The sequence below is a fragment of the Hemicordylus capensis genome, chromosome 3, assembly GCF_027244095.1.
Source record: "Hemicordylus capensis ecotype Gifberg chromosome 3, rHemCap1.1.pri, whole genome shotgun sequence".
Taxonomy (NCBI): Eukaryota; Metazoa; Chordata; class Lepidosauria; order Squamata; family Cordylidae; genus Hemicordylus; species Hemicordylus capensis.
This window is the reverse complement of record NC_069659.1, coordinates 316,935,174-316,963,008: the sequence shown is the minus strand read 5'-3', so window position 1 is coordinate 316,963,008 and position 27,835 is coordinate 316,935,174. Positions and strand designations below refer to the sequence as shown.

Here is a 27,835-nt window from a genome sequence, read left to right as displayed (position 1 = left end):
AGAGGATGGTTTCCTTAGAGGCTCCCTGCTGGCCTCTCTCTGATCACTGTCCACAGCGGCCGAGGTAAGAAGACGATAGAGACCACGAACAAGCGCCAAGGTACCGATTTTCCCTCGGGTAAAGGGCAGCAGCAGCAGCAGCGGATAGTGGGTAGAGGCAGGAACTGGCTCTTACTTTACAATCCTCACTTTTGGCAGCCTTCAAAATCTCCGTGCCTAGGGCAGGCACTTACTGTCGCTCCAGTTGGCAGACAGTCTTGCACTATTAGTTTTCAGTCCCAGTTCAAAAAGTTACCGGCAAGCGGAGTGTGATTGTAAACAGGAAATGAAAACTAGGACCTTTCCCCAATAGCAACTCTCTGGTTTAACCCTTGTATGACCTGGACAATCCAGAAACAACAGGAGAGACGCTTCCCCACACACACTCATATATCCTGAGAAAACTGCACCTGTTAATTTCTGCCTGTTACCCAGCGGCTACCGTCGTTTCTACAAACAAGGGGTTGTGTTTCGCCACACGGCCTTCCTTGCGTGGCAGAGTCTACACAACTTCTGAAGCTGCCTTTTGCTTTAACACATCGGTCACTTCTGTGCGTTTTAATAGATCACAAAAGCATAAAACAACATTAATTATTTACTCTCAAACTACACCCTACAGCTCCGTGTAGTTCTGTGACTGCCCTGCCCCTCCCTGCTTTCTGTTTATCATGCAATGCAACTGCAGGATAAAAAGGGGGCGGTCGGTTTTTTAGCCCAGAAATAAACAACGACACAGGTCTTCATGTCGTTTACTTCTCTGGGAGAACAGCAGCCGCGATGGAAAATGGAAGGATTTTGCGAAAGGAAGATTCGCAAAATCCTTCCATTTTCCATCGCGGCTGCTGTTCTCCCAGAGAAGTAAACGACATGAAGACCTGTGTCGTTGTTTGTTTCTGGGCTAAAAAATAAGTTGGGGAAGGGTTATTTTTGATAACAAGCTGTGAAACAAAGAGTTGCACAGCTGTGTCCTCCACCCTCCTGTAGACCTGCTTTTTCCGATTTTTGTTTTTAAAGCCTCAAGTGTGTTGTAGGGTTTTTCTAGAAATTGGTGTGTTTCAAACCCTGTTCAGACAATGTATGAGAGTATACAGGTGTCCACAACTCATTCATATGTTTGTGTGAATGAGTAACCTGTTTTCATTTTAAAAGTGAACCTTGTCAGGGTAGAGGCCCCTTCAACTGCATGGTACAGTCTGAATAGGGCTACAGATAGGAAGTGTACCTGTATTCAGTGTAACATGTAAATAACTGTACTGATGTTCAGATTTGTACCTGTGTACACTGTATACTTGTATGATTGTTGAAGATAGTGTCTGAATATCAGAGGCCTGGAATTTGTTATAAGCTTTTCTACTGTTTATAAATTACAATGCTTAAATAGGATTTTCTCCTTGGTTCTAGACCTGAGTCCTGTTCAGACATTATAAAACAGAGGAGCCACCTAATGGCACCACAGGGAAGTAACTTGCCTAGGGAGCAAGATATTGCTGGTTTGAATCCCCGCTGGTATGTTTCCCAGACTATGGGAAACTCCTATATTGAGCAGCAGCGATCTAGGAAGATGCTGAAAGGCATCATCTCATACTGCGCGGGAGATGGCAATGATAAACCCCTCCTGTATTCTACCACAGAAAAACAAAGGGCTCTGTGGTTGCCAGGAGTCAACACCGACTCAAGGGCACAACTTTACCAACTTTATACTCAGGTACAGCCTCCCCAGTGTTAGTTCCTCCCCAATGTGTTAGTCATCTCCCCTGCTCTGCTCACAATTTCAACAGCATTCATCTGAACATCTGCATTACGCAGCGTCTAGATAGGCTCCTAGGCAGTGCTGGGGAGGAGACAGCTGTCGTGGTGCACGTCGGCACCAACGATGTGGGGAAATGCAGTCGGGAGGTCCTGAAAGCCAAATTTAGGCTGATAGGTAGCATTTTGAAATCCAGGACCCCCAAGGTAGCATTCTCAGAAATGCTACCTGTTCCACGCGCAAGTACAGTGAGACAGGCAGAGCTGAGGGGTTTCAATGCGTGGATGAGACGTTGATGCCGGGAGGAGGGCTTTAGATTTGTTAGGCACTGGGACACATTTTGGGGCAAGCAAGGCCTGTACAAAAGGGATGGGCTGCACTTGAACCAAGATGGAACCAGACTGCTGGCGCTTAAAATCAAAAAGGTTGCAGAGCAGCTATTAAAATGACACCTGGGGAACAGCCGATGGGAGCTGGGCAGTATCTCGTTTGGCAAAAGCCATCCTTTAAAGTGTGAGGCTGCAAAGAATTCAAATAAAACAGATGGGGACGGAGCAGAACTGCATAAAGAGCAGACGGGAGGCTGTGCCAGCAGGTCAAAGAGTCAAAGGAATAGCATACATCAGGGGAAAGATTCAGTGTATAGGTGCTTGTATGCCAATGCCAGAAGCCTCCGAGCCAAGATGGGTGAGCTGGAGTGCTTGGTTGCTAATGCAGAAATAGACATAGTGGGCATAACAGAAACATGGTGGAACAGTGAGAACCGGTGGGACACTGTTATCCCTGGGTATAAACTCTATAGAAAGGACAGGGAGGGGCGCCTTGGAGGAGGGGTAGCACTGTATGTTAAAGAAGGGATAGAATCTAACAAGCTAGAAAACCTAGGTGGACTGGAGTCCTCCACAGAAATCCTGTGGGTGACTATACAAGGCCGGAAAGGAATCGTGCTACTGGGGACATGCTATCGCCCTCCGGATCAAAATGCCGACAGTGACTGGGAGTTGCAGGAGGAAATCAGGGAGGCATCAAGGAGAGGCAGGGCTGTAATTATGGGTGATTTCAACTACCCACACATAGACTGGGTAAATTCACATTCAAGTCAGGACAAAGAGGTCAAATTTCTAGATACGCTAAATGACTGTGCCTTAGAACAGTTGGTCATGGAACCGACCAGAGAGAAGGCGACCTTGGACCTAATTCTGCGTGACACCCAGGACCTGGTGCGTGATGTCAGTGTCATCGACCCTTTAGGGAACAGTGACCACAGTGCCATCAAATTCAGCATACATGCGGGGAGAGAATCACCAAGGATGTCAAACACAGACATTTTAAATTTCAAAAGAGGAAACTTCTCCAAAATAAGGAGTATGGTGAAAAGAAAGCTGAGGAGGAAAATCAGGAGAGTCACTTCGCTCCAGAGTGCATGGCGTTTACTCAAAACCACAATACTAGAAGCCCAGTTAGATTGTATACCCAAAAGGAGGAAAGGTACCACTAAGTACAGGAGGATGCCAGCATGGCTAACGGGTACCATCAAGGAAGCCATAAAAGGGAAGAAGACTTCCTTCCGAAATTGGAAGGCCTGTCCAAATGAAAAGAACAGAAAGGAACACAAACTCTGGCAAAAGAAATGCAAGGTGACAATAAGGGAGGCAAAACAAGAGTTTGAGGAACATTTAGCCAAAAGTATCAAGGGGAATAACAAAAACTTCTTTAAGTACATCAGAAGCAGGAAACCTGCCAGGGAGGCGGTTGGGCCATTAGACAATGAGGGAGTGAAAGGGATTATTAAGGAGGATATGGAGGTTGCAGAGAAACTGAATGAGTTCTTTGCGTCTGTCTTCTCAGCAGAGGATACTGAGCATATACCTGTTCCTGAACCAGGCTTTTTAGGGATGGAGGCTAGAGAACTGAGTCTGGTAGAAGTGACAAGGGATGATGTTCTAAACTGTCTGGAAAAACTGAAAGCTAACAAATCACCAGGGCCGGATGGCATCCATCCAAGAGTCCTCAAGGAACTCAAATGTGAAATTGCCGACCTCCTTGCTAAAATATTTAACTTATCCCTGAAATCGGGCTCTGTACCAGAGGACTGGAGAGTAGCAAATGTAACACCGATTTTCAAAAAGGGATCCAGGGGCGATCCGGGAAATTACAGGCCGGTTAGCCTAACATCCGTTCCAGGCAAATTGATGGAAAGCATCCTCAAGAATAAAATTGTAAAGCACGTAGAAGAACAGGCCCTGCTGGGAGTGAGCCAGCATGGCTTCCGCAAAGGTAAATCTTGCCTCACCAACCTTTTGGCGTTCTTTGAGAGTGTCAACAAGTATGTGGATAAAGGTGATCCAGTTGACATAGTCTACCTGGACTTCCAAAAAGCTTTTGACAAAGTTCCTCATCAAAGACTCCTGAGGAAACTTAGCTGTCATGGAATAAAGGGACAAGTACACGTGTGGATTGCTAACTGGTTGAAAGACAGAAAACAAAGGGTAGGTATAAATGGAGAGTTTTCACAATGGAGGGAAGTAAGAAGTGGGGTCCCCCAGGGATCTGTACTGGGACCGGTGCTTTTTAATTTATTCATAAATGATCTAGAAGTAGGCTTAAGCAGCGATGTGGCCAAATTTGCAGATGATACCAAACTCTTCTGGGTAGTGAAATCCCAAACGGATTGTGAGCAGCTCCAAAAGGATCTCTCCAAACTGGGGGAGTGGGCGACAAAATGGCAAATGCAGTTCAATGTTAGCAAGTGTAAAGTGATGTACATTGGAACGAAAAACCCCAACTTCAAGTATATGCTGATGGGATCTGAGCTGTCAGTGACGGACCAGGAAAGGGATCTTGGGGTTGTGGCTGACAGCTCGTTGAAAGTGTCTATTCAATGTGCGGCAGCTGTGAAAAAGGCAAATTCCATGCTAGGGATCATTAGGAAGGGGATTGAAAATAAAACGGCTAACATTATAATGCCCTTATACAAAACTATGGTGTGACCACACTTGGAGTACTGCGTACAATTCTGGTCACCACATCTTAAAAAGGACATTGTTGAACTGGAAAAGGTGCAGAAGAGGGCAACCAAGATGATCAGGGGCCTAGAGCACCTTTCTTACGAGGCAAGACTACAACACCTGGGGCTTTTTAATTTAGAAAAAAGACGACTGCGGGGAGACATGATAGAGGTCTATAAAATCATGCATGGCGTGGAGAAAGTGGAGAGAGAGAGATTCTTTTCCCTCTCACACAACACTAGAACCAGGGGTCACTCCATGAAATTGATTGCCAGGAGGTCTAGGACCAACAAACGGAAGTACTTTTTCACACAATGCGTGATCCACTTGTGGAACTCTCTGCCACAGGATGTGGTGACAGCCAACAACCTGGATGGCTTTAAGAGGGGTTTGGATGACTTCATGGAGGAGAGGTCTATCAATGGCTACTAGTCAGAGGGCTGTGGGCCACCTCCAGCCTCAAGGGTGTGCCTCTGAGTACCAGTTGCAGGGGAGCAATGGCAGGAGAGAGGGCACGCCCTCAACTCCTGCCTGTAGCTGCCAGCGGCATCTGGTGGGCCACTGTGCGAAACAGGATGCTGGACTAGATGGGCCTTGGGCCTGATCCAGCAGGGCTGTTCTTATGTTCTTATGAAGAGATGGACACTGTTGTTGTGATGGCAGGCATTTCCATGGTCAGGAGGCTGAGGCTGAACCCATGTACTACCTCTGATTAGTAACATCTGAATGGGGCTTCGGACTCATTCCAGTTCAACCCTAGCCCCACAATATACCATTGCCTTATGGGAAGATGATCACATAGCATAGCCATTCAAATAAAGTTAGTTGCAACTTAAGTCCCATTAAAGCAAATGGAACAAGTTAGTTTCAAGTCTCAACTAACACTTTTCAATAGAATATGCAATCTGATCCTAGGCATATTTACTCAGATATAAGGCTCATTCATGTTGCCTCATTCAGAAGTTATGAAATCGCCCTGCTGTAGCTGTGTACAGTGGGGTGAAGAGGGAGGAATCCCCACACTTGCTGTGTCACCCTTGTGGCCTCCCCTCTCCTGCTCACCCTTACAGCCGGATTTGTGGAAGAGGGGAGAGCTGACCTGGCCCAGCCGTGGATGCAAGGCGGTGGCAGCGGGCCCGGCCATGCAAGGCGGCGGCTGGCGGGCCCAGCTCAGCCGTGGATGTAAGGCAGCACTCGGCCCGCTGGTGGTGGCGGCCGCACTTGGCCCCGCCGGAGACGGGGGGTGGAGAGAGAGAGGTAGCCAGCCCCAAAGAGCACACAGATGCTCTGTGCGGGGTCGGCTTGTAGATATATAATGCCTATATCTATATAATATTTATCGCCTATATATAGTTATATAGGAGAGAGAGAGAGAGAGAGAGAGAGAGAGAGAGAGAGAGAGAGAGAGAGAGCACCATGAGATGGACTCGAGGTGCTATACATTAAACAAAAAAAAATTACTGTAAAAATACAGCCAAATAGCAAGCACAATCCATCACATAGACATAAGCTACCACCCACCAACCGGCCATATAAAGGCAGATTAGGTGACACAGGATGGTGCCCCAGGTGTGTGTGGGGGGGGGATCCAGACTTGCATCCCCACACTTCATGTGCATGCTTCTTGCCTGTGTGATGTGAGGATACATTGTCTGAACTAGTTCACTGGGGTGGTGATGTGTACTGCAATATTCAAGAACCAGGTATCAATAGGTTTAACATCCATAGGCCAATTCACACATTATGTTCAACGCTTATACAGCAAGTGTACAGTTTACGCAGGTACAGATCTGTACACAGGTACAGTCATTCACGTGTTATGTTGAACACAGGTTAGAAGTACACTTCCTGTCTTTACATGCATTTGAAGGGCCTGTACCCAGGTTCACTTTTAAAATGAACCCAGGTGCAGTCGTTCAGACAGTACATGCATGAGTGTACAGCATAATGTCTGAATTGGGCTCCTGTGTATACAACACTCATTGTACGAGTGCATTGTACTCTACACTCATTGTACAAGTGTCAACCATAACATGTGAATGGGCCTATTGACAAACTGTATTATGGTCAATAGGCACACAAAAGAGATGCAAAGAACAAAAGAGCATCACAAAACAAATTAATACATAAGAACATACAGAGTGTAAACAATACTGTAGCATAAGTGAGTGTGAAACAGAAGCATTTTTTGAACATGCTATCCCCATAGGGATTAGTATAGAGGAAAGTAATGTTAATCCAGATAAAACACAGGTGTAAATAACCCTGGCCTCATAAAAAGATAAGACAACACTGCTGGATCAGGCCCAAGGTCCATCTAGTCCAGCGTCCTATTTCTCACAGTGGCCACTCCTCCCACTTAGGGACCAATTGTCTACTTGTTCTAATAGTAAAGGACACAAATGTTTACTGTTAGAATGACTTCCTGAGCAGGGGCATAGAGACTATGGAGAAAGGGGGGATGCTTGTACTCCAGCCACCAGGGTCTGGGAGGGCCACCAAAGCACTCCCTCACCCTTGTCCAGGGCACCCCCCTGGCCCCTCCCACACTTGGCTGGCATTTGAAGCATTTGCTGTCTGGAAGCATGAGGCATGACCCTCTCCTCCCTAGCCAGTGATTAACTGAAACACTGGCCCCTGCATCTGACATCACACACAAGGAGGTGGGAACAATGCAGAGGATGGAGCCCATCAGCATCGGCTGATCTTTCCTTCCCCAGTCAGCAATTTCCTTGTGAAGGCAGGGAAAGGAACTCCTAGTCAGCAATTCTTGAACTGCTGACAGGGGAAGGGAAGATCTGCCGATGTTGGTGGGCCCTGCCCTCACCATTGGCCCTGCCCCCTTGCCTCTGATGTGAGATGCAGGGGTGTGGCTTGGAGTATGTGCACACTTTGCATGCACGATTGTAAAGCCTAGGGGGTGGGGGAGCCATCGGAAAACTTCATCTTCCAGCCGCAGCCAAGCTCCCTATACCCCTGTTCCTGGGATTCCTCTGCCAGCAGCTAACTAACATAAAATTCGACTGATCCTCCAAGTAGTGAGACCATTAAAGAAATTATTGGAGATTTCCAATAATTTTTATAAAAAGAGCAGTAGATGATGATCCATTAAATTCAACCTCTGCATTTTTGCGTGGACAGATCCTGCCAGAGAGCAGGATTCCTGGATATATTTCTGTGGTAAATTCACCTGATCTTTGCTGCCACCAATATAACCACAATCTAAAATTTCTTCAATAATCACAAAAGTTTCTTCCACAGTTGCTGGATTGGGCTTTGGGCATGGTATGAACGACAAAAGATGTCACTCCTCTTAAAATGTAAAAAATATAATTTTTATTTCAACAGACCAGAATATCATCCCCCTTCCCGCTTCTCCATAGCAGTGGAAAAAATTTAAATGCTTTTCTAGGTGCCTTCCTGGTGGACAGTTAAGACTGTGGCTTCAACTAAGAGGATACAATTATTCCTCTTATAATCCAGCAGCCAATTTCCTCCTTTTTATTCAGAAGTACTTCCCTAACAACTATTATGAGTTGCCAACTCCATATGTTCAAATAACAGGCTGCATGCTGGGTTGCAGGCTGTATAGAAAGAATTGTATCAAGCGATATAATTTCTAATACAGTACATTTTGTAAGTTTCAGTAATTGTGAGAAATATTGCTTATACTTTTGTCAGACAAGAAAACCTCAAATGTAGTGTGACCACAATTGAAGCATGCATGCAAAAGAGCCAGGGTTGTAGAAGTAAGCAGTTCACAACATTGGAAGAATGGCAGTGCAAATAGAATAATATTTGAATAAGAAGGTGGATTTTCAAACTCAGTGCAGAAACCAGTGCTTCAGAGGCAAGGAAATTGGGCTGAACGTGGAATTTGTATGTGTCTCAGCAGTTTATTTCACAATCCACAATAGTTCTTTGAAAGCAAAGTAGCCTCCATGGACTAACTTATCTTTCCATAAGGATTGACCAAATGTAACATGTTTATATTTTTGTCAGTGATGCCAAAAGTTTGGAAAAATCTGATATCAGTGGTAGAAAAGGTTTGTTCATATTATTTTATTACCTTTTTCTCCCCCAGAAACAATTGTATTAGAGAATGGCTATGCAACGTGAGTACAATATTTTTTCTGTGTATGTGTTTAGATATCTCTCTGTTTTGGAACTTGGAATGTGTATTTTCTGCATGGACCATGAGTAAAATGTTGCTTCCATTAATGCCTCAGTTCTCCTGCTTTTGCGCTTATTGACAAAAAGAGAAGGATGCTAAATGATAGGGGTGCTGAAAAAGCAGGACTTGAAATGGCACAGTAGAACCCTGCATCAGCATCTCATTAGCACATAGAATGTTTATGATGTACTTGATCAGCCGTCAATCCTCTCTGCCATGCAGGGGGGTGGAGTAACTGGGGATGGGTTACTGATGCTTGGATGTCAGTAATGCAGACAAGACCTAATAGAGTCAAAATTGCTTTGAGCAAACTCTCTCTTGAGAAGAGATCTGGTCTTGTGGTCGCAAGCATGACTTGTCTCCTTAGCTAAGCAGGGTCCAACCTGGTTGCATATGAATGGGAGACTACATGTGTGAGCAATGTAAGATATTCCCCTTAGGGGATGAAGCTACTCTTGGAAGAGCATCTAGGTTCCAAGTTCCCTCCCTGGCATCTCCAAGATAGGGCTGAGAGAGATTCCTGCCTGCAACCTTGGAGGAGCTTCTGCCCGTCTGTGTAGACAATACTAAGCTAGATGGACCCATGGTCTGATTCAGTATATGGCAGCTTCCTATGTTTTGACAGTGGCCAAAGATGATATTATTGTACTTAGGTGCCTCATAATAAGGCATATCAGCAGGCTAATAACTGTGCAACCTGGTGGTCTGGTTCAATGTAGCACAAACCCATGATTTCTCATTATGAAAACAAGCCTAGGAGGGCTCCAGCTCAAGTGCTCACCCTCTTTAGAGGAGAAGACTTTAGCTTTTGTAAACCACTATTTCCGAGTGGTCCCACTCAGAAAATGGACCTGTGGTTTCCCTTCCCTAAGTCCAATTGTCATCTTTGGTTTTAAGGTGATTTCGCTGCCATAAACTGTATTCTTGCCCAAACCAGGAGCTGCAGTTATCCCTTGGCTCAAACGAGAGTTGAGGGAGGAAGCTACTTCTTCGCTCACGCTCCTATTGGCTGCATGGGCTGTCCTTCAGGAAAGAAGGAAGCCTGCACATCCAGCTCCCCATCCTCTCTGCAGTCTCATTGATCAGCCCCGCGATTCTGCTGTGCAGCTGAACCGGCCCATTATGTATGAACTTGGTGAACTATGGTTTGTTCAGAGCACAGTTAGGTAAACCAAATGTGTTTGATATACTAAAACATTGTAGTATATCCTGCCTATTCACAGGTTTTGAATTTGTCATTTGTTGAACTGGAATTTTACATTTCATGTATTTACTTCTGCTGCTGAACGCCGCATAAATGTATACATCTAAACCTTATCAGTTGTAATACAAATGTAGAAATAAAATAAATAAATAATAATAATAAATAAAAACAAATTAGCACTTTTAATATACTGAAATTCAGGTGTCAGTATCCTGAAAAATATCCAAGATATTTTTAGCACTATGTGTAAATCAATTAATAGATTTTAAAATATCTTATTTTCATTAGTAGGCCTCAATATGAAATTGTCCCCCATGGGGGTCTGAAGAGTCTATGGCAATTAAAAAATATGAGTATGTGGTAGAAAAGTAATACATTAAAACTTATCTTATATTTCCATTTTACCAGCAAAGGAATCGGAATCTGTACCGCCACCTCCAGGTTATCAAGACTCATGTTATCCAGCTCCACAAATCCCACATGGATTTCCTGGATCTGCTATTCCAGGTAGACAGTGTTGGTATTTGCAGAATTTCTAGTTTGACTAAAGAAAAGCAGATTTATGTACAGTACTAGGCATTCCTATTGCAGTCATACAGTTTACAAACTGTTTTGCTCATCTAACTGCTCAGAATATGTATAGGCCTGTAATGATGATACCATGTTTGCAGGGATTCCCAACCTGTGGTACTCCAGATGCTGCTGTACTACAAATCCCATCACCCATAGCTACAATTTATTGTGACTGGGGATGGTGGGACTTGTAGTTCAGCAACTTTGGGATAACCACAGATTGGGAACCCCTGAGCTAAGGTATAGAACTTGAACACTGAGAGAGGCTCCGTCACCAGAGATTATCATCTTCTTGAGTATTATTGCAGAGAATTAATCAGTTGTAATTTTCTCATTTTTTGATGCAAATAGTTTACTGATAATCTAATGATAAATTACATTCTGAAATAGTTTTGAACTGAAACTGCAGAGGGCTCCATCTCTACATCGCGTGCAGGCCTCCAACACATCTGTCAACAAGAAGGCAGCAAAAAACTGTTTTACAACAGTTCTAGCCTGCTGATTTTTCTCTTAAATGCCATGTATAAACAGCATTGTGTGCACCATCTAGTGGATTTTTCTAACATTTGTTGGAATTAAAAATCTGGACCTGGATGTTTTCATGGAAGATACAAACAGCCTTCCCCCTGGGCCTTCCTCACCTGCCCAGAGTGATTGTGAGAATCACCCCATAGAGGCCATCCACACAATCAAAAACTGTGTTCTAGCCGGGTTTGGCTGCTATGTGTGCTCTCAATTTCCAGTTGTGTAGAAGCAAGATAGAAGGAAAACCTGGGTAGAAGTGATTATGTGGAAGCAAGGTAGTAGGAAAACCTGGATAGCTTTTCCTCCTACCTTGCTTCCACACAAACACTTCTGGTTAGTTTCTCCAGATGTTAGCCTCCATATTGCATGTAATATGGAATATGCTGAAACTGACAGATAAAGATGTCATTCACACTCAAAAACTATGTTCTACCCAGGTTTGGGAGCTGTGTGTGCCCTCAATTTTTGGTTGTGTGGAAGGAAGGTAGGAAGAAAACCTGGGTAGGAATGATTGTGTGGAAGTAAAGTGGTAGGAAAACCTGGGTAGCTTTTCCTCTTCCCTTGTTTCCACACAACCAAAAATTGGGAGCACACACAGCTCCCAAACCTAGGTAGAATACAGTTTTTGATGTGAATGTGTGATGAATGATATGGGATTGACCTCATGGTGTGCAATGTTACATGAGGGTTGCAATGTAACGTGCACACAGTTGTGCAAGAGTGCTGTTGTACTAAACTCATGGATTGCACAAACACAGTTGTGAAATTGATGGCCTTTGTAAATCATGGCCATTAATTGTGCAACTGTGTTCACACAATTCTTGCATTTAGTGTAACTGTTTAAATGTTATGTTGCAACATGCACATAATGTTGCACAGTAAATAGTTTAAATGAATACATAAGGGAAGGAGAGCTGGCCTCTTGGTACCAAGCATGAATCGTCCCCTTTGCTAAGCAGGGCTCACCTTGGTTTGCATTTGGATTAAAGTCTAATGCTGTCTTTAGTGCTGTAAAATATTCCCTTTAGAATACTGGGGCAAAAATACTATAGCTCAGTTGAAAACCATCTGCATGACTTCATGCAGAAGATCCTAGGTTCACTTCCTGGCATCTCCAGGTAGGGCTGAGAAAGACTCTTGCCTGAAACCTTGGAGAGCCACTGTCAACAATCAGTATAGACAATACTCTAGATTAGGGATGCTCAACTTCGGCCCTCCTGTAGATGTTGGCCTACAGCTCTCATAATCCCTGGCTGTTGGCTACTGTGGCTGGGGATTATGGGAGCTGTAGTCCAAAAACATGCCTAAGTTGAGCAGGCCTGCTCTAGAGAGATGTCAGTATAGACAACACTAAGCACATGGTCTAACTTGCTATAAGGCAGTAGGGACGTGCACAAAACCAGTTTGTCTGGTTTGGTTCAAATTCGAACCAGGTTTGAACCAGGGCAGGGAGGTTTGGTTTTGCTCGAACCCCCCTTTGGTTCATTTCAAATTCGAACCATTGAACCAAACCGGTTCAAATTCGAACCAGTTTGCACAACCCTATAAGGCAGCTTCCTATGTTACAAAGACAGCATAGTGGAGAAGCAATACATGATGCAGCTACGAACCCTACTGAAATGAGCACACTTAAATATTCTGTTTTCTTTCAATTACAATTATTATATATCTTCAAAAATATAGAGTATAAAATTAAGTTATCTAATGAGTCTTTTAGTCTTTCAAATCCCTTTAGGATAACTTTCTCCAACCTTTCTAGGTCAGCCAGGAAATTATGGAGCTCTTGCAGTTCAAGCTCAACCTAATGCACCTCCTCCTATAATTTGGATGCCAGCACCTCCAGCAGTTCCCAAATGTCCTCCTGGACTGGAATGCTTAAGCCAGGTATTAGCCAGAAAAACATTTTCTGCTTTTCCTCTTACCTTATAGTCAAGCACACAAGTAATTAAAACAGCAGTTAATAAGGCTATTCTCATGATGAGGGGAAACTGTGGAAAGGGAGCCCAGCCTGGTTTTTCCCCATTGTGAGAACCACCAGGCCCATGGGTTGGCCCAGTGGTTCAACGGTGGGTAGACCGCCAAAGTAGCCCTCCCCTTAAATGAGGTTAGCGGAGTGAGTGCTCCTCTAACCCCGTTTCCTCAATCGTGAGTTGCCACAGATCTGCACCATGGCGACTCATAAGGAGACCCCCCACCAGGAGCCTACAACAAGCCTCCCATCCTTGGGGGTCTCCCCTTAATGCCCCGCGCAAGTGCACAGGGCATTCTGGGACTTCTGGGAGGGGGAGGCAGCCCCTGATCCCCACAGCCCCAACTGGCTCTGTGACAGAGCCAGTTATCGTGTGGGCGGCTGTTCCGGCCACTCAGGCTCAACTACTGCTCATGTGCTGGGAGAGCAGGCTTGGCCCATTCTCCCCCCTAAACCCCTCCCAGCTCTACACACCGATCATGTGGAGCCTCAAAGACCAATGTATGCAATTGGTTGGTAATATATTTCAGTTCTAACCGATGCCTTTGCTTTTTTGTTTTTCACCCTGTCTACAGATAGATCAGATATCAATTGAACAACAGATTGACCTCATGGAAAGTATGTATTTTGATGTGTTAGTTAAACAGATTGGTATTCATGGGGGGGGGATCAAATTTGTCCCTGTGCTTTGTCTGGATTTGCTTATAACTGGATATATTAAATATGTGTGTGTTCTGTACAGAGCTAAACAGGGAATATTATTATTTTTTTCTTTCCCAAAGCATTGCTCATTTTTAGCTTCTCAGAGATAACATGCTTGCTTACATGTAAACTATCAGATATGTCTCATTTAATCAGGGACTGTGTTGGTTATGTCTGATATTAAAGAAATGTACATCCTTCATGTAGGTATTCCCCCCACTCCCAAACAAAGTTATTATTATCCATGGCCTAAGCAGTCCTTGAACCAAGCCCGTTTGTATAGGGCAAAAAGAAAAAAAAGAAAGAAAGAAAAACAATCACAGTGGCTGACATCCTGACTAAAACAGTGCCCATGTAGCAAAGGAAGTGGGTAAACAGCAACTGCATTCCCAATTAAAACAGCTCAGGCACTCACATGGTGGGAGCAATTTTTGTTAATCTCCCCATCCCTCTGAAGTACTCTTTGCCACCCAGAAATATGTCCTTAAGTCAGTTGTTTCCAATCTGGGAGCCTCCAGAAGCTGCTGAACTACAACTTCCATCAGCTCCAGCTACAATTTATTGTGGCTGGGGATGATGGGAGTTGTAGTTCAGCACCATATGGAGGTTCCAGTATCTGGAGGTTCTAAGTGCTACACAGCCCTCAGTTCAGAATGATGGAGAAATTCACAAAAATTAACTGTGTCTGCATTGCTTTTGTCAGAAATGGAGCTGCTTCGTGCATACTGCATTAGAATGTCAGCCATTAGAAGATATTTTAAAAATTGTTTCTAAAAAATACTGTAGGTAAATATACAACACAGACATAAAAGCATCCTAAAAACACCAACAGAAAGAAATTTCAAGTTATGTTGCCTTCAGCCAATACCAGCTGATGAAACGTCAACAGAGAACTAGCTAAACCTTGCTTCCAGTGGAAGCATATTTCAAAGGGTCAGCACTACCACAGATAATAAGGACCTCATGCCCTGAAAGCCCTGTAAATGCCAGGACATGGAGCAGCATCTCCCCAAGAACTATACTTTATTTTTTTTTAAATGATCTGACTTTTCTTAAATCTCCCACCCTATCCCCAAAAGCTTACATACAGAGGCTCAGGTAAAGCTGTACAGGTATGTATTGTGTATGAAGCTGTATTGGTTGTTTCTTTTTCAGTGATAAGTGGCTATGAAACAGCCAACAGATATGAAATTAAGAATACCCAGGGCCAGTGGGTCTATTTTGCAGCTGAGGAAAATGACGACTTCACTCTCAACTGCTATGGGTCATTGCGGCCATTCACCATCAAGCTCTTTGACAGCACACAACAAGCCGTCATGCAACTGACAAGATCTTTCCAGTGTTCCATTTGCTGCTGTCCTTGTGTTTGCTGCTTGCAAGAGGTAAATCGTTCCTTAACCCTCAGTCAAAATCAGAGTGGCTTGTACCTCATTTGACCTATACCGCCATCAGCATGTTCTAGGAATATGAATCATGGCCATTCAGGCTCACACGGTGATGATGGAGCTTCATCTAATAAATACACGAGCTGGAATGGCATGTGCTCACCACTGAGAAAGCTAATATAAACCGCCTTCCTGAGGTGGCCCCTTAACAAAGAAATTCTCAAAGTACTTTACATAGTGAAAAGCATTAGAAAAGCATTCCCTGACACAAAAGGGGTAACTAATTCTTGGTAAACCATACTGAGTGTTTGCCCTGAAATTCCTCAACCATGTTTGTTAGTCTTTAAAAGGGAAAGTGGAGACAGATTACGACATGGAGCACATCTAAAGATCTATGCTTAGGCAATACGTGCAGCAAAGAAGAGGTTCTTTTCTGCCCGTATTGCCTCTGCGAGTACACGTCTGGAAGAGTTTTTCAGGGTTGTGAAGGGACTAGTATCTGCCACCCCTCCCTTGAATCAGAATTTGGAATCATCAGTTACCCGCTGCAATGTGTTTAAAGAACTTTTCGCAGATAAAATCTCTCGGATTCAGGCCGACTTAGATGGAGACTCCACAAATAATTTAATGTCTGAACTGGAGATGTCCAACTATTCCTCTTATGTGATTTGACTGGATCAGTTTCAGTTTGTGACTCATGAGGATGTGGACAAGCTGCTTGGGGCGATGAGGCCTGCCACTTGTTCTCTTGACCCTTGTCCAACATGGCTTCTTCAATCTAGCAGGGAAGCTGTTGTAGGCGGCCTGGTGGAAATCATAAATGCTTCTCTGAGGGAGGGCAGGATGCCTTCTTGTCTTAAGGAGGCAATTATTAGACATCTTCTAAAGAAGCCTGCATTAGATCCCTCAGAGTTGAGCAATTATAGGCCTAATTCCAGTCTCCCATGGTTGAGCAAGGTAATTGAGTGGGTGGTGGCCTCTTAGCTCCAGTCGGTCTTGGAGGAAACTGATTCTCTAGACCCTTTTCAAGCTGGTTTTTGAGTAGGCTATGGGGTGGAGACTGCCTTGGTCGGCCTGATGGGTGATCTCCAATTGGCAATTGAAAGAGGAAGTGTGACTCTGTTGGTCCTTTTGGATCTCTCAGTGGCTTTCGATACTATAAACCATAGTATCCTACTGGAACGTCTGAGGGTGTTGGGGGTGGGAGGCACTCTTTTACAGTGGTTCCGCTCCTACCTCTCGGACTGTTTACAGATGATGTTGATTGGAGATTGTCGCTCTTCGAAATCTGAGTTTAAGAATGGTGTCCCTCAAGGCTCCATACTTTCTCCAATGCTTTTTAACATCTACATGAAACCACTGGGAGAGATCATCAGGGGATTTGGAGCTGGATGTTACCAGTATGCTGATGACACCCAGATCTACTTCTCCATGTCAACTTCTTCAGAGGATGGCATATATTCCCTAAATGCCTGCCTGCAAGCAGTAATGGGCTGGATGAGGGAGAATAAACTGAAGCTGAATCCAGATAAGACAGAGGTACTCATTGTGCGGGGTCAGAACTCTAGAGACAATTTTGATCTCCCTGTTCTAGAAAGGGTCACACTTCTCCAAAAGGAACAGGTTCACAGTCTGGGAGTACTTCTGGATTCACACCTCTCCCTGGTTTCTCAAGTTGAGGCGGTGGCCAGGGGTGCTTTCTATCAGCTTCGGCTGATATGCCAGTTGTGCCCGTTTCTCGAGATCACTGACCTCAAAACAGTGGTACATCTGTTGGTAACCTCCAGACTTGACTTCTGTAATGCGCTCTATGTGGGGCTGCCTTTGTACATAGTCCGGAAACTTCAGTTGGTTCAGAATGTGGCAGCCAGGTTGGTCTCTGGGTCATCTTGGAGAGACCACATTACTCCTCTGTTGATGGAACTACACTGGCTGCCAATAGGCTTCCGGGCAAAATACAAAGTGCTAGTTATAACTTACAAAGCCCTAAACAGCTTAGGTCCTGGGTATGTAAGAGAACGTCTTCTTCACTATGTGCCCCACCACCCATCGAAGTCACTTGAGGAGGCCCGTCTCCAGTTGCCAGCAACTCGTTTGGTGGCTACACAGAGACGGGCCTTCTCAGCTGCTGCCCCAAGATTGTGGAATGCGCTCCCTACTAAGATACAAGGCTCCCAATCTCTGTCAATTTTTAAGAAACCTTTGAAAACACATCTCTTCAACCAAGCTTTCTCAGCTTTTTAAAACTTGTTTTTAAATTGTTTTGGCTATTTAATTGGTGTTCTATGATGTTTTAATTGTTAATTATTATTTTATGCAGTTTTCTAATTTCTGTTTTAATTGATTTTAATGCTGTTTTATTGTAAACCACCCTGAGCCTTTTGGAAGGGCGGTATAAATTTTTAAATATAAATAAATAAATAAAATAGGGTGGGTTCACACGACTGCCACACACTCTTGAAGTGTAGAAAATGTCAGTAAACTGTTGGGAGATTAGAACATGCGCTCCGGGAGGTGTGACATCTCAGCCCACACAAGTTCCCATGCCACATTACTGAGATTATACCAATTCTATCTATATCTCTATAGATATTGATCTATATCTAAATTCTATCATTCAAATCTTGATGAAAGAAGTCTGTAGAATCTCAGGAGAAGTGCTGCATGAGCCAGGCTTGGGTCATTCACTCATTCAAGCTGGTAGCCATTATCACCACATCCTGTGAGAGAGAACTGCACAGATTAACTTTGCACTGTGATATTGCATCTGACCAATTTCAATACTTCCAAGCAGCAGCCTCTTGTAGGACAAAAGATTACTATAAGCCTTTTCATATCTTAGGCATCAACATGCTGTAGGTGATATGCAGAATACACTAATGGACTTTGCCATTTCTCATGGTTTGAGTAAAGCGTATTTGCTTAATTTCTAGAGCATACCTTTGTCTTTTTCTCATGTACTTATTAGTGAAGGTACCTCCCTTTCCTCTTTCATTCATTCTCAGAATTCACATTTCATGAACCACTACCATAGTAGTGTCTTTTCTATCCCCCACCCGCTGCTTAAATCCTCAAGGCCTTTTCTTTTCATTTACCATCATTTTTAGCACATCCCAATTCTGATTACAAACCCTGCATTTCCTAGTTTTGTGTGTTATTATCCTTTATTTAAATTTAACTTCATTTTTTCTTGAAGCTTGAAGTTCAGGCCCCACCAGGCACAATCATTGGTTATGTTAAACAGAAGTGGCACCCCTGCCTACCTAAGTTTGCTATCCAAAATGAAGGTAGAAAGGACTTACTCAAAATGGCTGGTCCGTGTGTGCCTTGCCGCTGTTATAAAGATATTCATTTTGAGGTAAGTTAACAATAAAATCCTGATTCCTTCTTTCTGATCCTTCAGTACTGGGGATATATCGGAAGGTTGGTTATCAGCCACATTTTCAAGATTACAGTGAGCACGGTTAAGAGTTCACGACATTCGCCAAGCTCTGCACACACCTGCGGAGTGTGATGTGAGAACTCATGATTTCTAGGCAATCATAGTCCAATCACAGCAGTTAAACTGCACTAAATGATAACTAGGACTAATTCTCTATCTGGGTTAAATGTGGTTTAACTGCAGCGGTTGGCCCAGAAATTCCAGGTTATCACATCACAGAAGCAAGAGCCTGGTGATCATGGTTAACTCTTTAACTGCGCTCACCGCAGTCATGGCCATAGTCATGGCTGACATCCTGAATGACACTGTGGTACACTCTGAACACTGTCAAGCACACAACTCTATGCTTCTGAAGCACTGGAAGAGTGCACAAATTCATTGTGCTTTTGTGCAGAAATGCAGGTTTGGCTTTGCATGCATGGTAGTCTTCAGAGCACGCACTTGGCATCTGTCTACTAGATGACAGATATTTATATACAGATTGTCAACAAAAGTTCCCATAGAGAAATAAAAATAAATAAAGATGGGCCCCTGTCCCCAAAGGGCTTACAATCGAAAAAGAAACATAATATAGACACCATCTGGGTGGATGCTCTGCTGGGGTTGGATAGGAACAGTTGCTCTCCCGCTGCTCAGTAAAGAAAATCACCACTTTAAAAAGGTTCTTCTTTGCTCATTTAGTAGGAGAAGCTACAACTGTGTTGCCATTCTTAGCTTCAGTAGCAGAGTGGGATAGCAACTTGTTCAGGGTTTGGGAACTAACGCTCATCCCTTGTACATGTTTTACTTTGCAGGCTATATAATAAGAACATAAGAACAGCCCTACTGGATCAGGCCCAAGGCCCATCTAGTCCAGCATCTGGTTTTGCACATTGGCCCACCAGATGCCGCTAGAAGCCACAGGCAGGAGTTGAGGGCATGCCCTCTCTCCTGCTATTACTCCCCTGCAAGTGGGACTCAGAGTCATCCTGCCTTTGAGACTGGAGATGGCCCACAGCCCTCCGACTAGTAGCCGTTGATAAACCTCTTCTCCATGAAGTTATCCAAACCCTTCTTAAAGCCATCCAGGTGTCATCCGTCACCACATCTTGTGGCAGAGAATTCCACAAGTGGATTATGCGTTGTGTGAAAAAGTACTTCCGTTCGTTGGCCCTAGATTTCCCGGCAATCAGTTTCATGGGATGACCCCTCGTTCTAGTGTTATGGGAGAGGGAGAAGAATTTCTCTCTATCTACTTTCTCCACACCATGCATGATTTTATAGACCTCTGTCATGTCTCCCCGCAGTCGTCTTTTTTCTAAACTAAAAAGCCCCAGGTGTTGTAGTCTTGCCTCATAAGAAAGGTGCTCTAGGCCCCTGATCATCTTGGTTGCCCTCTTCTGCACCTTTTACAATTCAACAATGTCCTTTTTTAGATGTGGTGACCAGAATTGTACGCAATACTCCAAGTGTGGTCGCACCATAGTTTTGTATAAGGGCATTATAATGTTAGCCGTTTTATTTTCAATCCCCTTCCTGTTTGGAGAGATCCTTTTGGAGCTCCTCACAATCTGTTTTGGATTTCACTACCCGAAAGAGTTTGGAATCATCTGCAAATCTGGCCACCTCGCTGCTTACCCCTGCTTCTAGATCATTTATGAATAAATTAAAAAGCACCGGTCCCAGTACAGGTCCCTGGGGGACCCCACTTCTTACTTCCCTCCATTGTGAAAACTCTTCATTTATACCTACCCTCTGTTTTCTGTCTTTCAACCAGTTAGCAATCCACACGTGTACTTGTCCCTTTATTCCATGACAGCTAAGTTTCCTCAGGAGTCTTTGATGAGGAACTTTGTCAAAAGCTTTTTGGAAGTCCAGGTAGACTATGTCAACTGGATCACCTTTATCCACATGCTTGTTGACACTCTCAAAGAATGCCAAAAGGTTGGTGAGGCAAGATTTACCTTTGCGGAAGCCATGCTGGCTCACTCCCAGCAGGGCCTGTTCTTCTAGGTGCTTTACAATTTTATCCTTGAGGATGCTTTCCATCAATTTGCCCGGAACGGACGTTAGGCTAACCAGCCTGTAATTTCCCGGATCGCCCCTGGATCCCTTTTTGAAAATCGGTGTTACATTTGCTACTCTCCAGGCCTCTGGTACAGAGCTCGATTTCAGGAATAAGTTATATATTTTAGCAAATAATATGTTGTTTACCCTTTTACCCTGCAGCTTACATAAGTATGAACCACAGGTCATTTAGGATGAATGTCTGGTTTGGTTTGGTTTTTTCATGTTTGTAGTCTGTAAAAAAAAACAGCAGTAAAATAACAAAAATTGTTTTTAAACGTCAGGTGAAGTCACTCGATGGGAAATCTAAAGTGGGAAGAATTTCTAGGCAGTGGACTGGTATGGCCAGAGAGGCTGCTACAGATGCTAGCATCTTTGGAATCCAGTTTCCATTGGATCTGGATATTAAAATCAAAGCAATTGTGATGGGGGCTGCCTTCCTCATGGTAAGTCTAATTCTTACACTTTGCAGTCTGTTAATGACATACGTGTTCATTATGGTCCAGTGTACTGAAGAACTGGCTTAAAGGAACTAGTAGTAGGGATGTGCACAAAACCAGCTTGGCGTGTTTGGTTTGAATTCAAACCATCTTTGAACCAGGATGGGTAGGTTCAGTTTTGGTTTTGCTCAAACTTGCCCTCCCTGATTTGGTTCCAATTTGAATCGGTTCTAAAAGGTTCTACATAGGTATAATGGGGACACAAACTGTCCCATTGCTCCCTATGTAAAGCACCTAGGGGCACAAAACCAGGGTGGATGGTAGGCACCCAGGGGTGCCAACCAACCACCAAAACCCAAAGCAATCGGACACCCCTATGATATTTAATGAATTTTTGAAGATTTTTCCAATTTCTGCATTTCTCCCATAAGGAACAATGGGGATCTTAGGCAGCCCCATTCCCACCTTTGGGACATGCCAGGGCACCTCAAAGTGAATCTGGGGGCACGGTGGGTTGTGCCACTACACCCCCCGGGCAGCCTCAAGCCGGTGGGTTCATGGGTCCCCCGCCCCGGAACCTTTTTAGTTACTGTCCTTTTAACAGGTCTGTCTCTATCAGAGTAGCTTCTCTGGTAGGTGTGTGTGTGTGTGTGTGTGTGTATAGAAAGATCTTCAGAGAGATTCACTGAGAAAACTCATACAGCCACCAAGAATCTAATTTGTGTTTGGACTTGCTGTGTATTTCTCTCAGTGAATCCCTATAAAGCTCTTTCCATACACACATATATAGAGACCAGAGAAGCTACTCTGATAGAGATAACAAACCCTATTTGTTAAAAGGAGAGTAACTAAAAAAATTCCTGGGGGAAAAACCATGAACCCCACCGGTTTGGGGATGCTTGGGGGGAGTTCTGGCACAACCCACTGTGCCTCCAGAGCCACTTGTGCCTTAGCATCCCCCAAAGGGGAGAATGGGACAGCTGGGCTGCCTCAAAACTAGGGATGTGCGGACCAGTCCGGTTTGGGGGTTCGGGGTCAAACCACCCCCCGGTTCCGTCAGACCGGAACCGGACCGCTGGGTCCAGTCTGGACCGGTCCGTGAATTTTTTGTTTTTTAAAATTAAAGTATAATTTAAATACCTTTAGCCCCCTTGGGGGGCTTGCTGAGGCCGCGGGGGAGGGGGGGTCCACGCGGGTTCCCTCTCCCCCCACTGGCCTTCCTCATCACTGCTGCGGCCGCCACGGCTGGGTATCTTAGTATTTTCAACCCTTTCGGGCCTCCGTACAAGCGCGCGGCCGCCACGCATGCACCAATGCCCTCTGCGAGGGCTGGGCCCGGGGGGTGGGGTTTGATGGGGGCCAGACCGAACTGGCCTCAAACCGAACCGGGCCAGACAGTTCCATGCACACTTCTACTCAAAACCCCTTATTCCCTAAGGAAGATATGCAAAAATTGAAAAAAATCTATAATCACAGAATTGTCCGATTGCTTTGGGGTGCAGTGGGTGCTTGGCACCCCTGGGTGCCCACCACCCACCCCAGTTTTATGCCTCTAGCAGGCCACCATACCAACACACAGTGACACAACTAAGATGACAGCCAACTGGAAACCAAAAAACCACCACAGAAACAGACCTGCTGCTGTGCCCACACAACTGCAAAGCCAAGGGGACCATACCAAACCACCTCACAGACTACACAACAACAGCCACAAACCAACAAGACCAAACAAGATAGCAAAAGGCAGTAAAACCAATCCGGCCGGCAAACTGCAAAGAAAGAGGGGCAAGGCAAAAGCACACCAACACACTGAAGGAGAACTTAAAGTAGCACATGCCACGCACCTGGTTCTTCTGCTCTTCTCGTCATGTGCAATGGATGCATTTTTCCTGTGGGGAAATAAATGCCTCAGAGTAGTTCTTCACATCATTGCTGGAGACCACACAGGGCCCCAGGCATGTGATAGCACCAGAGCACATATGGTCATCATTGGCGTGCATTCGTGTTTGTGTTTGGTGAGTACGTGTGTGTGCTGCTAGCTAGATGAGGGGCCGCAGTTGGCCTTCAAGAGAGCCCTAAAAACTTATTTGTTTGGCCTGGCTTTCCAAGGCTTCTAAAGTGTTGTGTGTTTTTAAAAGTATTTTAATTGGTTTCAAATGGTTTTAATTGTTTTTGAATTGTTTTTATATTGTTTTTAGCACTGTGTTTTGAATTATGTGTTTTTATGTCTTTTTAAACATTGTTGTACACCGCCCAGAGCCTCTGGATGGAGCGGTTTATAAATGTAATAAATAAATAATAAAGAAAGAAAAGGGGGTTCTGAAAAAATTAAAGAGATTGGAATGTCCGGCTCAGAGACGGGTCAGTGGAGGCTACGCACGATGTGGTGTGGCAGGAGACCAATTACACATCATGGCCAGTGATGGAGGCTGGTTTATGTCCCAATTATACCCTACGTAGAACCTTTTAGAACCTGTTTGAATTGGGTTTGAATTTGAACTGAACCATGGGGGTTCGAGCAAAAACAAAACTGAACCTACCCACCCTGGTTCAAAGCTGGTTTGAATTTGAACCAAAGAGGCCAAGCCAATTTTGTGCACATCCCTAATCAGGACTAAAAAACTAATTAAAACTGGAAACCCTATTAAAGCCCTTTTTAAAAAAAAAAGCTTATTTAAAAAGGAGGGTTTTGAGGTTCTTTTAAAAATAATAAAGGAGACTGACAAAGCCCCTTGAGTACAGCTTACAATATCTTGGTATTAGATAGTGAGGTCATTCAAGCAAACTGTGTTCTACCCAGGTTTGGGAGCTGTGTATACTCCCAAGTTTTGATTGTGTGGAAGCAAGGTTAGAGGAAAACCTGGGTCGAAGTGATTGTGTGGAAGCAAGGTAGGAGAAAAAGCTACCAGATTCTCCTCTAACCTTGCTTCCAGACAATCACTTCTACCCAGGTTTCCCTCTAACCTTGCTTCCACACAATCAAAAATTGGGAGTACACACAGCTCCCAAACCTGGGTCGAACGCAGTTTTCGATTGTGTGAATGACCTCATTGTATTAGGATTATCATGATAATCCTTGATCTAGCAGGGTAGAAACCAGTGAGAAGCAGGTAGGGAAGCATGATGAACAGATTATATCAATGTGCTGAGGGATTTTAGCTTTGATGTGAGTACAGGATAATTTCAAAGTAGCAGGTTTTCTCATTGTTTCAGTGTACCACAGGTACAATGTGTGGAATGTCAGCCAAAGAAAAGCAAAAGACAGACTGGCTGACATCCTGATTAATGGTGTGCTTGCGCGATGATCAGAGTCGCTCTTGCACAAGAAGACTGTGGAACTCCAGAAAGTTTGGGTGCTCTGTGATGATGGCACAACCACTAGTGGAAAACCTTCTGTGGGAGATGTACAAGGTTGTGCTACAAGGTTGCTCAGGGATGTTGCAGAACAGTCATTGCTCAAGGATACTGCAGGATAGTCTTTGCTCAAGGATGTTGCACAACCCGACAGATTCTTCTGCTAGGAGGGCAAGAACTAGTCTAGACCTGATATTCCTTTCCTTGCACAACATTCCTGTGCTACATGCTTAAGTTATTGCAATAGCATTATACTCGCACAGCACTAGCCTGAAACAGAAAATCCCAACATAGTTAAATTCTCCTGCATAACATCAAGCACAGTGCCCTTCCACCAGTGCTTTGTTAGGATGGCAGCCAATGAAGCTATTTAGGGATGTGCAAACCAGTTTGAATTAGAACCAGTTAGTATTCAAACCGGTTCAGTTCGATGGTACAAATTCAAACCAAACCAGCTATCAGGTTCGAGCTATAGGTTCAAATTCAAACCAAACTGGAGGGGTTGGGGTCAAACCGTTTTGAACTGGTTCAAACCTCAAAAAGTGGGTGGGGTGGTATCTGGCACACTTGGTTACCTACCACCCAACCCCCAAAGCAATCTGACATTTGTACAATTATGAATTTTTTGGGGGGGAAATTTTCTCATAGGGCATAATGGGTCTTGAACCAACCCATTATTCCCTATTGTGGAGCACCCATGGTTGCCAACAACCACCCAAACCTCAAAGCAATCGGACACTCATACAATTTTTTATGAATATTTGAAATATTTTTAATTATTTTTTCATAGGGTCTAATGGGACATGAACCAGCCCATTATCTCCTATTGTGGAGCACCTAGGGGCACAAAGGTGGGGTGGGTGGTAGGCACCCAGGGGTGCCTACCACCCACAAAACCCCGAGGCAATTGGACATTTCTCTGATTATTGGTGAATTTTTAAAGTATTTTTAAAGTTTTTGAATTCCTCATAGGGAATAATGAGGGTTCCAGCAAATGTATAGCTTCACATTGGGGGGAAAGGGGTGGCCTAGAGCGGAGTGTGGTGAGTGGTAGTGCTCAAGGGGGGCAAGGAAACTACCAGAATTATTTGAAAGGAATTGGGCAAAGGGCTGATTTTACAGTGATTTTTGAAGTTTACAGGTCTTTAAGGTTTTTCTCCATAGGGAAGAATGGAGGTTACATCAGCCCCCTAACTGCATTTGGTGGGTGCTGGGGTGGCCCAGAGTGAGTGGTGGTGTAGTGCACAAAGGGTGTCAACCACCCCCATGGGTTGCTAATCCATGGGGTACTGGGTTTTATTGTTTCTGAGTATATATTCTCTGGTAGCAAATGAGAGTGCATTCACTGGGAATCTCATACGCTACCAGAGAATCTACACTTTCAAGCATAACTTGTCCCCTTAGCTAAGCAGGATCCACCCTGGTTGCATATGAATAGGACACTAGAAGTGTGAGCTCTGTGAGATATTCCCCTTAGGGGATGGAGCTGCTCTAGGAAGAGCAGAAGCTTCCATGTTCTCTCCCTGGCATCTCAAAGATAGGGCTGAAAGAGATTCCTGCCTGCAACTTTGGAGAATCCGCTGCCAGTCTCTGAAGACAATACTGAACTAGATGGATCAAGGGCTCAGTATATGGCAGCTTTCTGTGTTCCTAAGGTGGGGGAATATAGCACTAAAGTTCACCACCACCACCTTGGTCCCAAGCCAGGCCAAGGCCCTTGTGCAATTGCTTTAGGAGGGGAGTTCATATTTAGGAGTACAGAGTTCATATGTTATGTATTTTTCTTTTCTTCACTATTTAGGATTACATGTTTTTTGAACGCACTGGTAACAGGCGAACGAGTAGTAGTAACAACGATAACGGGATGCACGGCGTTCACGGGATGCACGGCGTTCACGGGATGCACGGCGTTCACGGGATGCACGACGTTCACGGGATGCATGACGTTCACGGGATGCATGACGTTCATGGGATACACTGAGATCATGGGATACATGGACATTGCAGGTGTTAACTCACCCACTTCTGCACGATGTATTGTCTACTTTCTGACATAATGTCACTCTGTGGCTTGCTTACCAACATTAGTTACAAATCCAGTTTGTTGGAGGAATTTTAATTTTAATTTTGCTTATTTCTGTAAAGTAAAATGGACTGTATTATTCATTCATTCATTCATTCAATTTATGTACTGCCCTTCCAAAATGACTCAGGGCAGTTTACAACAGGATAGAAACAATTAAAACCACTTAATTAAAATCAAAACTATAAAAACTGAATAAAACCAATTAAACATGCAAAAAGCTAAAAACTCTGGAAAACCAGGGCAACTATCTATCTATCTATCTATCTATCTATCTATCTATCTATCTATCTATCTATCTATCAAATTTGTACACCACCCCAAACTTTCATTTCTGAGCAGTTAACAATAGCATAAAACAAGTTAAGAACATAAACAAAAACTTGGCGGTAATTGGAGACGGACCTCCTCAGATGACCTCAGTGGGCGGTGGGGCTCGTACTGAAGAAGGTGGGGCTTGTACTTAGATACCCAGGGCCTAAGCTGTTTAGGGCTTTATAAATTATAACTAGCACCTTGTATTTTGTCCGGAAGCCTATTGGCAGCCAGTGTAGCTCCATCAACAGAGGAGTAGTGTGGTCTCTCTAAGATGACCCAGAGACCAACCTGGCTGCCGCATTCTGAACCAACTGAAGCTTCTGGACTATATACAAAGGCAGCGCCACATAGAGCGAATTACAGAAGTCAAGTCTGGAGGTTACCAACAGATGTTCCACTGTTTTGAGGTCACTGATCTCGAGAAACGGGCACAGCTGGCATATCAGCCGGAGCTAATAGAAAGCACCCCGGCCACCGCCTCAACCTGAGAAACCAGGGAGAAGTGTGAATCCAGAAGTACTCCCAAATTGCGAACCTGTTCCTTTTGGGGAAGTGTGATCCCATCTAGAACAGGTAGATCAAAATCATCTCTAGAGTTCTGACCCTGCACAATAAGTACCTCTGTCTTATCTGGATTCAGCTTCAGTTTATTCTCCCTCATCCAGCCCATTTCTGCTTCCAGGCAGGCATTTAGGGAGGATATGCCAGCTCCTGAAGAAGTTGACATGGAGAAGTAGATCTGGGTGTCATCAGTGTACTGGTAACACACACCTCCAAATCCCCTGATGATCTCTCCCAGTGGTTTCATGTAGATGTTAAAAAGCAC

The 27,835-nt window shown here is 44.3% G+C and overlaps 1 protein-coding gene across 3 annotated transcripts; it reads left to right on the top strand.

Moving 5' to 3' along the window:
• The first annotated feature begins 13 nt into the window (after positions 1-13).
• LOC128351483 (phospholipid scramblase 2-like) lies at positions 14-26,767 on the top strand. 3 transcript variants are annotated; one of them, XM_053311065.1, is made up of 9 exons: positions 14-64; positions 8,879-8,909; positions 10,581-10,679; positions 13,030-13,154; positions 13,815-13,857; positions 15,097-15,323; positions 18,523-18,684; positions 21,099-21,260; positions 26,410-26,767. In XM_053311065.1, exons 2-9 carry the CDS (start codon positions 8,897-8,899, stop codon positions 26,587-26,589), a joined length of 1,011 nt encoding a protein of 336 aa, XP_053167040.1. In that variant the 5' UTR covers positions 14-64; positions 8,879-8,896; the 3' UTR covers positions 26,590-26,767. The 3 variants fall into 3 exon arrangements, with proteins under 3 accessions (XP_053167040.1, XP_053167039.1, XP_053167038.1); XM_053311064.1 differs by having other exon boundaries at positions 39-100; XM_053311063.1 differs by lacking the exon at positions 14-64 and adding an exon at positions 4,199-4,275.
• Positions 26,768-27,835: the final 1,068 nt, after the last annotated feature.